Below are 12,511 nucleotides of genomic sequence, written 5' to 3' on the forward strand. Positions count from 1 at the left end.
TTCATGGGATCTATAATGAGGTCAGAGTCGGTGCTGATGCAGATCAGAGTGTATCGGATTGGAGCATCTCAGTCTTTAATGCAATTTTGCATGAAACCTGGACTAAACCGAGAGCACGAGGGTGTGTTTACATGTGTGGCCGGGGGAGGGCAAGCACAGACACAGAGGACGTCGGCGGGGCAAAGGGGAGAGAAATAGAAATTGAGTGATATATGGCAGGATAAAGAGGAGAGCGAGGTCGGCGTGGAGGTGTAAAGGTAGAGAAGCCGGAAAGATAAACGACAGGGAGTGCTAAGGAGACTGGGGGAAAAGGTCGGGTGGGCAAAGTAGATTTAGAGGGGCGGGAAGATGGAGACGGAGCGAGAGTTACAATCAGGTTATCTAGCTGGCACAGAGCCTACTGCTGCAAGGAGGCCAAAGGGGGGGTGGGGAATTCAATCAATACACACTCTCCCAACAATCTGCTCCCTCATGTATGTGTGTGTGTCTGCTGAGCGAATGAAACACGAGCTATAAAGCAGCTGTACACCCGGGGCACCAACACAACAGACAGTAGCTCTGTTTTGCTTGAGCCTAAAACAAATGGCTAGCGGATGCTGAAGTGTGCTAGTTTGTTGTTAAAAGAGCACTCTCCATTGCACTCTGTAGTCCCACACGGCCACTAAAAGAATATGTGTAGACATTCAATATTTAATGGAACACTGGGTACTACTATGAATTATTTTCAGGAGGATTTAGAGCAGTTTTAACTGTATCTTAGTTCTCTGAGGTGTTATGTAAAGCTACGTATTAAATAGGTCTGGGAGATAATTCAATATGATAATTTATCATCTTTAAATGGAATCGTATCGTGTTTAAATCACATATCTAGATATCGTGATACACAATAACATCGTCTAAACTGATAACAACAAACACACACTAACTTCAACTTTTCAGAAAATTTTAAATATTTTGAGGAAATATCATTTGAAGATTATCACTCAGTTCAATGTGATTAACAAATGTGTATATATATATATATATATATATGTAAATATTTCTTTATTTGTTTTCTTTATAATTTCACTTGAAACTGTTGCACTAAAGTTATTATTAATAAAATGAGAAAATACTTCTAATTCCAAAAGTAATTTTCATTTGTCAAGTTTTTAATTCACACAGGAATAAAAAAGAAAATTAGGCTTTACCATGTAGTTATTTCATATAGACTATTTATTAATGGAATTACCAAAAAACATGCTATATTGTGATATATATCGTTATGGAGATATGAAATGACTAGGGCTGTCAATCGATTAAAATATTTAATCGCGATTAATCGCATGATTGTTCATAGTTAATCACGATTAATTACAAATTAATCATACATTTTGTATCTGTTCAAAATGTACCATAAAGGGAGATTTTGTCAAGCATGTAATAGGCCCACTCAAAGATACTTGCTTTATGCAAATGTATTGCCAGTATTTCTTTGCCAAAAGTAAGTTTGGAGCGTTATTTAACCTCCTTCGTGACAAGCTAGTATGACATAGTTGGTACCAATGGATACTTTAGGTTTTCCTAGTTTCATATGATGCCAGTATCTTCACTCTAGCTTTAAACCTGAGCCAGCTAAAACCTCAGAAATATCGATTGAGTTAAAGAAATTAGTGGCGCTTAACGAATTTGCGTTGACGCGTTATTATGGTGTTAAATTTGACAGCCATTGAAATTACCTATATTGTGAGAGAATATTTTGGCCATATCGCTCGGCTCTAGTTTTAAGACAAACACATACTGTGATCGGCAGACAGCTGCTAGGACAGAGGGGAAAAATGAGACGCAACATACACACGCAATACCTAAAGATCCTCTGAACAACGACACTTTGAGGTGAGACTGACAAGGTCACAACGTTGTTATAAAAGTCTCTGCCCTTTATATGTCAACATAAAGAACCTCTCGTACATCATTACAAAGACCTGAAATGCCAGCAGGCTGTTCAGTATGTCTGTCACACGATTCAGTGCTTTCATTCCACAAGTCACATGACGCACCTTTGATCTTGTCACACTTAACAATTCGCTCGTCACGGGACACGCAACGCAGAAATGACATTTCGAAGTGAGACGACGGGCGGCTTTCAGATCATCTTTGATCTCGTCATATCTCTTGACTGCTGGAGGAAACGACACAAAAATCTATGTTTTTTTATGTTTCTTTCAGCTACCTGTTCGCAGATCGCCCCCGTCATCGTCACGGGGAACGGCCGGACGTTGCCGCGGCCCAGGTTCTCCCGTTTCCGTTGGTTACTGAAGAGCTTCAGTTCTCGCTTCTCCTCGTCATCCAGACCGTTACAGTAGCGTACCTAGAAACACACAAACGCACACATCAACATACATTAGTAAAGTGTGATCTGTTACTCAGACACAGAGAGATTAAGGTGGTTTCCTGTAGCATCATCAAACTAATCTGAACTTTTATTAGTTTTATGTTCTGTAATTAATACTGAAAGATGCTATTTCAGCCCAGGGTTTTCCAAACTGACATTAAAGAGGAGGATGACCACTCTGGAAGTCATTTTACTATCAGCCTTTCATTATTTCCATTATTTCCATTACAAGAAAGTGAGACAAGCTCCATTTGTAAAGCAGTAAGTAAGTAAAATATTAATAAATTAAAATGAGCAGACCTCTGAATCACTGTTTGCATCAACTCAAATACGTCTGGTGTCGTGCTCATTAACGTCAACCAATCAAAGCTTAGTGGGCAGGATTACGAATGGTGACGTCGTCTGCCTACATAGTTAGCTAACTACCCAGCTTTTGGCATTATGGGATAGCTGACAATATAGAGGCAGACAGGAAACAAGGGGAGAGAGAGGTCCACAGCTGGAATCGAATTGTGGATGTTGTGGTTATGTAGTATGTACCTAAACCGCTTGGCCACAAAGGGTTCCCAAAAACATTAAATAAACAGCTCTTAGGAACTGCTACTACTGCTCCTGTGATGTCATCACCTGCTAAACAAAATAAGCCTTCCACGATGTGTTACTTCATGGCCATGACTATGACCAGTAGGAGCACAGAGTGATCTGCTGTGCAGATGCGCACAACTGTAAACAATGGCGAAGCCAAAGAGGAACGATGTTGGTGTTATGAGGTGGAATTGTGAAAGGGAAGAAAGATTTCATGTCTCACGGCCAAGTCACGACAAGAATTTACGACTCTCAATCGCCTAATCGGACATAGTGACCATTGCAACCATCAAAATATTGTGTAGTCTAAACCAGGCTGTATAATGAAGTGGACAAGATGAGTCTGATTACCAGGCTCGTGTAGTGGTGCTAAAGGGTGCTGATCTTCTTACTGGTGTTACCACTTGTTTATGTCAATCACACTAATATCTCAACATTAATTATGGTAATAGCTTATTGATGTAAAAAAAGCTACACAAACACCTCACTATGTCATTCCCGTCCATTAAGAAGACAGACTCCATTTTTTTTCCTGTCTGTCAGCTCTCGTCTTCTCTTATCTCTGTATTGCCCTGAAGGAAGGAGGGAGGGAGGGGTGGATAGATAGAAAGATAGATGGATGGATGAGGTGGTGGTGTTGGGGGAGGGGGTCAGTTTGGACTCTCACCTCATTGTCGTGGGGCGGGAGCTGGTGGAGCAGCTGTTTGATGCGATATTTCTCTCCTGGGCTGTTCACATAGGGCACCTTGTCCTCAGGCAGGGAGCTGTAGTACTGATGAACCTGAGACAGAGAGGATGAGAGTGATGAAGTACAACAACACACCTGTGATATGTTATCTAGCGGACAAACCCAAAATACACTTGAGCTGCAGCCTGTGATTATTAATATCAATTAATTACTAATTTTGATTAATTGATTTATTGTTTTCCTCTATGAAATGTCACAAAATAAGGAAAAATGTCCATGAAGAGCTCTCATACTCTTATTCTTCTAATTGCTTATTTAATCTGTAAACAGTCAAAACACCAAAATGGGTACCGATCATAATGATATGAGACAGAGACAAGCTACAAATCTTCATTAGGAGAAGCCAAATGTTTGCCTTTTTATTTAATAAATTACACAAAACGGTTAAACTATTATTAAATTATTAAGTCTATTAATCATTTCAGCACTAAAATGTACAACTTTGCAGAGACAAGATTAACAGGATCACAGCACACACTGAAAATCACTTTGATTTATGGCCCACCAGCGGAGACTTAATGGAACCTCACCTCTCCATCTTTGCACACTGACATGGGAATGTGTCACTGACCTATCAAATGTGCACACACTCACACACACACACAGGTGTTTAAACACGGATGCATGTGGCAGTGCGTGTGCATACGAATGTGTGCGACAGCAGGATTAATGCTAATCTGGCCACTCCAAATTGCTTCGGACATTCTTTACATTACAGCGGCAGACAATGGGTGTCATCTCCCTGTTATTTATGGTGGTCTTTTTTATTACACTGTAACAGGGGGGCCGGGGTATAACGGAGGTCAGGCGGTCATATATGAATGTGATTGGGGTGGGGGTGCAAACCACGAAAGCCGCAGGGTTTTAAAGGGAGAATTGAGGACGGAGGTTAAAGAAAGAAGAGGGGAATGAGAGGAAATAAAGACATGCTGGAAATGTTAGCTGGATGAAGAGTGAAAGTAGAAGAATGAATGTTCGATCAAATGAAAGAATCAACACATAACGAAGGCTTGGAATGTAAAGAGGGACGACGTGATCGATAACTGCTGACTAGGTCGCGCCAATCTTAATGACCTGATCCGTCTGCTGAATGGATCTACTGACTAGAAGCCATCAGCTTTGTCCTTGGCAATAACACACACATATTGTCTGTCACATAAAAACAGATTAACTTGAATAACGCAGACACACATCGGTACGCAGAGACTACGGCTGTTAATAGATTAATATAATTAATTGCGATTAATCGTAAATGAATCGCACATTTTTTATCTGTTCATAATGTACCTTAAAAGGGAGATTTGTCAAGTATTTAATACTCTTATCAACATGACAGTTGGCAAATATGCTGCTATATGCAAATGTATGTATATATTTATTATTAGAAATCAATTAACAACACAAAACAATGACAAATATTGTCCAGAAACCCTCACAGGTACTGCATTTAGCATAACAAATATGCTCAAATCATAACATGGCAAACTGCAGCCCAAGAGGCAACAACAGCTGTCAGTGTGTCAGTGTGCTGACTTGACTATGACTTGCCCCAAACTGCATGTGATTATCATAAAGTGAGCATGTCTGTAAAGGGGAGACTCATGGGTAGCCATAGAACCCATTTTCATTCACATATATTGAGGTCAGAGGTCAAGGGACCCCTTTGAAAATGGCCATGATAGTTTTTCCTCGCCAAGCTACTATGACATGGTTGGTACCAATATTTTAAGTTTTCTAATTTCATATGATACCAGTATCCTCACTCTAGCTTTAAAACTGAGCCCGCTACAACCTCTGAAATATCAATATCACAAGTTGCATTAATGCGTTAAAGAAATTAGTGGCGTTAAAATGAATTTGCGTTAACGCGTTAATATTACGTTAACTTTGACGACCCTAGTAAAGACCAACATTTTAATATATTGCTTTGACCAACTCTCATATCAAGAGCATTTCCTTAAACAAGCATGTTTGTTGTTGGGATGGATTCAGAGCAGGAACCTCTTGTTGATAAGTGTAACCTAATTCTGTCTGCTCTGCTTTTGTTGGCTTCCACCGGTGTTGGCGAGGGGCGCGGGATCCGTGGCCAGCAGCACGGCCCGGGACGCCGGCGGGGGGGGGGATCTCAGGATAGTCCATGAAAGACTGACTGTGGTCAAGCACTGATAAATCACACAGCACCTATGCTTCCAGATGCACACACACACACACACACGCTGCTAATGATAAATTACGAAACATGCTTCCAATAACAACAGGGTTACAATCTGGAGGTGAAAGGCACGTTGCCCCGAGGAAAAGATCTAAAAACACACAGATATAATGGACACGGTTGCAGCGAGAGCCAAGAGGAGCAGCTTGTGATAATAACTGTAATCGAAAGCAGACGAAGCTAAAGACAGGGCAGAATTTCGAACTGTACCGAAAGGGAGTGTTTTGAAAAGCCGAAGCAGAGGACTTCGCAGCTGAGTGACAAGAGCGATCGCTTCACACAGCTGGTTTCTATTGCTGTTAATGGCCGGCCAGACAGCCAGAGGAAAAGACACCACCAGGCACCAGTCCCTCTCAACAAGCCACTTTACTGTGGTTAGTGGACATCGATGTTATATTGTTGAGAAAACACTGGTAGTTGCAGCCAAACATGGTGGGAAAGATGTTGTTTTCATAACGAAGTGAGACGATTTGACGGCTGTGTTTTTATTCTCTGTCCTTCTCTTCTCACGTCTTCGTGACCACGGCTCCACACTGTATGAATTAAATGGGTTTGGAAGTTAAAAGGCCTGAGATGAGTTAATTAAGCACGAAATATAAGCTTTACTGAATGTACTAAAAATCTACAGCCAGGCTAGCAGCTCTGTGAGGTTGTATTTGAGCTGGGTGATATGGCCAAAATCTTCTATCTTGATATACCTGTAGGTAATTTCAGATATTGACAACGATATATATACTTTATATATATATCACGATATAGCATGTTTTCTGGTAATTCAATAAATAAATAGTCTATATGGAATAAGCACATGGTAAAGCCTATTTTTGTATACTCCTGTGTGAATTAGTATTTTCTTATCTATTTCAGAACTTCAGAGCAAAATGAACATAACGGTATCAATTGAATTTATAGAAAAATAATAATATTTCCATAAAACTGACTATGTTTACATGAATGCACACAAACACAGAGTAATCCGATTAAGACAACAGTTTGATTTAACTACAGCGGGGTATTTATATCAGCAGAATTCTTATAAAATTCAGATTTTCACAATCATGATCTCTCAATATATGATTTCATCACGATACAATTTAAAGACGATAAATTATCATATTGAATTATCGCAGAGCCCTGGTTGTATTCCGGTACAGCGGTGCATTGAGCTATGTGCCAACATTAGCATGCTAAAATGCTCACAGTCACAATGATAATGTGCTGATGATTAGCAGGTACGATGTTAGCATAACAGAAGATCACTTCAGTCAGTGGGCTTCATCCTCTGGGGACCATGAATAGGGCTGAAATTAATGATTATTTTCATTGTCGATTATTTTCTCGATTAATCGATTAGTTGTTTGGTCTATAAAATGTCAGAAAATAGTGAAAAATGTCGATCAGTGTTTCCTCAAAGCCCAAGATGATGTCCTCAAATGTCTCGTTTTGTCCACAACTCAAACATATTCAGTTTATTGTCACAGAGGAATAAAGAAACCAGAAAATATCCACATTTAAGAAGCTGGAATCAGAGAATTTTGCCCTTTCTTTCCTAAAAAAATACTCAAACCGATTAATCAATTATCAAAATAGTTATTAATTTAATAGTTGACAGCTAATTAATTAATTCAGTGGTTCCCAAACCTTTTCTGCAGGGCCCCTTTTGTAGGTAAAAAAAATGTTTTCCATCGTTTCATCATTAATATTTAGCCTCTCCGCACCCCCACTTTTATAACTCTGGGCCCCCTAAAGGGTCACGCCCCCCAGTTTGGGAACCACTGGATTAATTGATTAATCTTTGCAGCTCTAATATAAACATGAATATCTGTACAAACATTCATGTCAATCCATCCAACAGTTGTTGAGATATTTTAGTCTGGGTTAGTTAGGGTTGAGACATTTCCATCACTTGAGCTTTGAGCCTGGCTAAAAATGAGTTTAACTGATTTCCAACTGATCTGACATTATCATTTAGTGGTGTGTAAAGTACTTTTTATAGCTTTATTTAGTGGTGTGCAAAGTACTTTTTATAGCTTTATCATTAATCTCTCATTCACAGCTGCTGGCAGGGGGCCGAACCAGTATTCATGGTCCTTGAACTCGGATGGGAATGAGTCTAATTGTCCTCCGGTCCGTTTTGGAACAGGTCAATCTGGCCTCAGGTATCTTTCAGACCGGCGCTTTGCTGTTTGAAAGTTAATTTCTCTCTCTCTCAGAATCTGGAGAGACCTCTAGTTTGCATGAATAACCTTGAACTATTCAAATATCCCACATGTGAGCGCCGTCTGAAACTTCATGTTCGAATGCAAATTAAAATCAGATCCTGGTACATGCTGAGTAGAGTCCGCACATTAGCCTGCAGCTCTTGCTACGTGATGGTAAAAAAAAATAAAACAGATACAGGCCAATGCTGAGTAACATTCTTGGCCTTGACAAGCTGTAACTTGGCAACATCCAAGAATTTTATTTGAGAAGGATGAAGAGCAAGAGGAGACAGTGGGAAAGAGAAAGTTGGCAGGCCGTCCTTCGCACTATAATAACATCTCCAACACGCTCAGTAATGGCTGGTGATGAAGGTCTACATTTCAGCGATTGTTGACAAAAATGCAAACACACGCAGGAGAGTTCAAGAGTCACAACTACGTGCTGAGTTATCCCTCATAATCCTCACATATATCTGACTGAATACCGCAGTCGTGGTCTGAAATCTCTCGTTACGGAGTGGCGACTTTACACCACTGTTGGCTGAACAGCAGGCTCATACACAGCCGCGGCTCCCTACGGGAAAACCTGAACCCACCGTTTAGATCCTGGAGATTAGCTTTGTGTTTACCATCTCCCTCTATTCTCTCGCTCCGTCTTTACCTCGTGCAGAGGAAGGCCGGGTGTTGAAAAGCCCCACATCAGGCGTACTTCCGCTCCTCTGCAAGAGGTCACACAACATGTTTCCACAGCTTGAATGGCTTGGACGTCAGGTTGGGAGAATAGAAATCGTGATCGCTATATGGACACTTTTTCACTAGGCTCTTGCTCTTTAATATTCCCCATAAAATTCCCAAATAGCCAGCTATTTCCAAGGTTGTTTAGTATTGTGCTCATGCGATGCCGCACAGTCCAGTTTCCATTATGGTTTAACTGTTCCTGAGGTCATATCGCCAACAGACGAGAACCTAATTGACTTTGGGGTTAGGCGCGTGACCCTGGAGGGGGATGAAAAATAGCTGCGCTCAGTCCTCCGAGGTGAAAACAGGGGGCTGAACCGACATCCTATTGACCAGTTCATTGCTTTCAGCTCATCAACAAAATGAAACCGGCTCCCATAAACGCTCCTATTGTCCCATAAAACTGGAAACCCTCCCACATGTGCACGACTACGGTTCAACGGGAGTATTGTAAAAGAGGATTTTCTCCGACGTGCATGGGACTGTTTAATGCGTTTGTGTATTACTCAGGCTCAGTTTAGTCGCCGTGAAGGCGATGAAACCAGCGGTTAACATGTTTGCGGGCGGAATGAATTGGAGATTAATTTGACTGCTGGAGCCACATAATCCTTGTTATCCATTAGCCTGCAGAAGGAGCAGTCAGCATAACTGGTGGTGAGCTATCATATGGGGCGGTGCAGCTCTAACTGAACAGTTACAAAAATATACAGGAACTTTCATTGGGTTTACACATCTGGGATGTGTGTAACTGTATGCAATTGTACAACTGAAATCTGTGCATATCACTGGAAACTCCTTTCCTCCATTCACAATAAAATGTTTTACAACACCAAACATCTTTTTGTGTATAAATTTGAACTCCCTGAGCTCACATTGCAGTGTGTCTGGTGAAATCAGAGCTTTTTGATGATTGTAATGTGAACCCAGGTCTGTCATTTTCATTTAATCCATTTTTAAGAGTCCTGACGTACCACTCTGTTGTTAACACCTGCTGCTGCACAACAAACAAATACTAACAAATACTTAGAAAATAGAGGAAAGACACTTTCCAAGAAGAGCACAAAGCTGTGGGCTTAATTTAATGTGGACAGTCAATGTTTCTGCTGTGTTTGCAAACCTTTGGTGCACAAACTGCATCTTCAGATTTATTCACATCACAGTGGATGAGGCCCAAAAGTTGGGTCACAAGCCATAGCCCGCTTGGCTAGTCCAAATCAGAGTGAAATGTATACTTTTAGTTTGTTTTTCTATTCAGGCTGGTTCAGTTTCACAGTGCACAAATTAAAGCGGACCCAGCTCATCTTGAGAGCTGCCACTTCTCTGCAGGGAATCGCAGACCTTGAAATATTTCTGTTGAAGTTTTGTTCCCTTTGACTTGGCCCTGATCTACTCTGCGCACAAATCCCTTCTCCTCCAGTTTATCGCCAATGACTTTATAAACATCACTATTTTTGTGGACTTTATTTAGCATATTCTGTGTGTTCTCTTCGGCCCAGATGTCAAGCAAAAACATCAGACTTCTGCAGAAGTCCAAGTCAGTCCTCTCCCACTCATGTCAACCTGTCGTTGAACCGTGTTCATCCCAATAAATGCACGCACAGGCAGTTTGCGTTTTGTTTCGCTTGGAACCGGTCCGAGACCACTTGTGAGAGGTGGTCTCGGACCGGTTGTTTTGGTTCGCACCAGAGTACGATTGGTGTGTTCACAACCGCCCAAACAAACCTCACCAGAGTTTGATTAATATGGACTAAATGTTGGCTTTTGAAAGCGCTCTTTGTGATGTCTACAATTGGGTGGGATTGACAACAGCTGACAAAACTCCAGAGGAAAACTGCGCAATTTCACAGATGTCTGACCTCAGCGGCGCCGTCTATTGTGAATGTGATGTGGCCCAGATGAGTGTAAGATGCTAATACCTGTTCAGGTTTGAGTCCTGGTGGTACCCAGGCGTACTCCTCCAGGGCGCAGCCCGAGTCGTCGTCTGAGGTGGAGTTCCTCTGGAAGTCGTACATCAGCTTGGTGACCGTCTTCTCCATCTCTACAGGCATGGCTGTCACAGCATGCTCCTCGCGGCGACACTTACAGTGCACACAGATCTTCCTACGAACACAGACAAAGAGCATCTGTCAAGCCAACGGTCATGACTACACTTTTGTAGTGAAAAATTAAACGGAATAAGAGACTCGGATTAGAAATGAAGGCAGTAGTTATTTGACCTCCTAAGCTACGCTGTTGAAAATGTGATTTGTGGTTCACAAATAACTTTGGTACGCTTTAACTCATTATACCCGAGAATACACCACCATTAGGGTGAAAACGAACCCTCAGTTTAATAAATCACTGTAAACAGAAATACATTTGGGGAGATAGAGTTTCTACAGAAACAAGACGTCATACTGCAGTTGCTGTTTGGGCCTCTGAAGCCTCCCATTAATCACTGAAAATAAAAATAACCCAAATGGTTTTTTCACCTTTCAACCTCAGACTACCTGTAAAAAAAATAATCACCCAACCTACTCGATGTAGTAATGCCCCTCAAAAATCCTGTAGAACTCTTTGACTTTTGTTCAAAACCGCATGGAGTCTGTTTGCAGACCCTCTCCCCCGTAAAGGATATGAACTCCACACAGGTCAAAGGTCAAGGCTTCCCACTGCAGCTCTCACGGTGAAATGTGGGTACCACAAATAACAACGCTCACCAATCCTCTGGGGTAGCAAGAACAAGGATATAATCACAAACAGGCTATGGAAATTAGCAGAATACAGACAGTGATGGAAAGCAGCACTGTACAAACAAACTTACACACACACACACACTCCGCTATGCACAAGGCTAGCGAGAAACAATAGCAGTTGCTTAGCCAGGACAGTGCTCCACTCTCATTAGTCAAGCGGACCCACCCAGCTATAAAATGGAAAGTATCCATGTGTGAGTTTCCACAGAAAAGATGGTTGGGAGTGTTCGACGCCTCCTTCTAGCTGCTCTTTCATCTCCAGTAGAGTCCAGAGAGCAATAAAGAGAGTTGTTATATTTCACAGACTCAAACAACTATTCTGGAGTGTTGTCTTGCAAAATATTGGGATTAACAGACCGGAATTACTCCTCGGAGAATGACGCAGAGCTTGTGATACATGTCAGAGGATGTGGGCTACTGAGTGCATGCTTTAAATTTAAAATATAGGCCACCTTCACCAGGTCTGTGCTTGGATCCAAAGGGAGAAGACACGGCATACATACAGATCCCCGTGTCCTTGACAGTTATAAGCCCCCGCATGAAGAAGGAAATTCTGGGTGGCCAGAAGGTTGCATCCCACTATCCCTCGCTGCCCCTCAGGCGGCCAAACCAGGGAGACAATCCCATTACCTTCCCAGACGGACGCGTGCCTGTCTGACAGACAGCCCGTCGGAGGAGCTTAAGGACACTCAGGACACCGTTTGACAGGCTGGCAGCTCGGTCGGCTGAGGATCTGTTAGGGTAAAGTGCTTGGAGCGCAGACAAGCACCATGTGGAGAGCTGGCCAAGTCTCACCTTGTCTGTCGTTCAAAAGGGGCTCTTCTTGTCCGAGGGGTTGAGTCTCGGATAACAAAGCACTTCAGTGTTTTTGGCTTAGTGCTGATGGATTTTGGCTATAGAACGGACACTTAAAACATC

General features: G+C 41.8%; 1 protein-coding gene across 4 annotated transcripts in view; it reads right to left on the reverse strand.

Moving 5' to 3' along the window:
* Positions 1–12,511, reverse strand: part of prickle2b (prickle homolog 2b) — a 124,010-nt gene that overhangs the window by 6,254 nt on the left and 105,245 nt on the right. For all 4 annotated transcript variants that reach the window (XM_037769339.1, XM_037769306.1, XM_037769328.1 and 1 more), the window contains 3 exons: positions 10,775–10,958; positions 3,627–3,740; positions 2,213–2,350 (listed from right to left, as the gene is read on the reverse strand). In XM_037769339.1, coding sequence (XP_037625267.1) covers positions 2,213–2,350; positions 3,627–3,740; positions 10,775–10,906 — 384 coding nt within the window. In that variant the 5' untranslated portion in view covers positions 10,907–10,958. The remainder of the gene's footprint in view (positions 1–2,212; positions 2,351–3,626; positions 3,741–10,774; positions 10,959–12,511) is intronic.

The sequence above is a fragment of the Sebastes umbrosus genome, chromosome 1 (genome assembly GCF_015220745.1).
Source record: "Sebastes umbrosus isolate fSebUmb1 chromosome 1, fSebUmb1.pri, whole genome shotgun sequence".
Lineage (NCBI taxonomy): Eukaryota > Metazoa > Chordata > Actinopteri > Perciformes > Sebastidae > Sebastes > Sebastes umbrosus.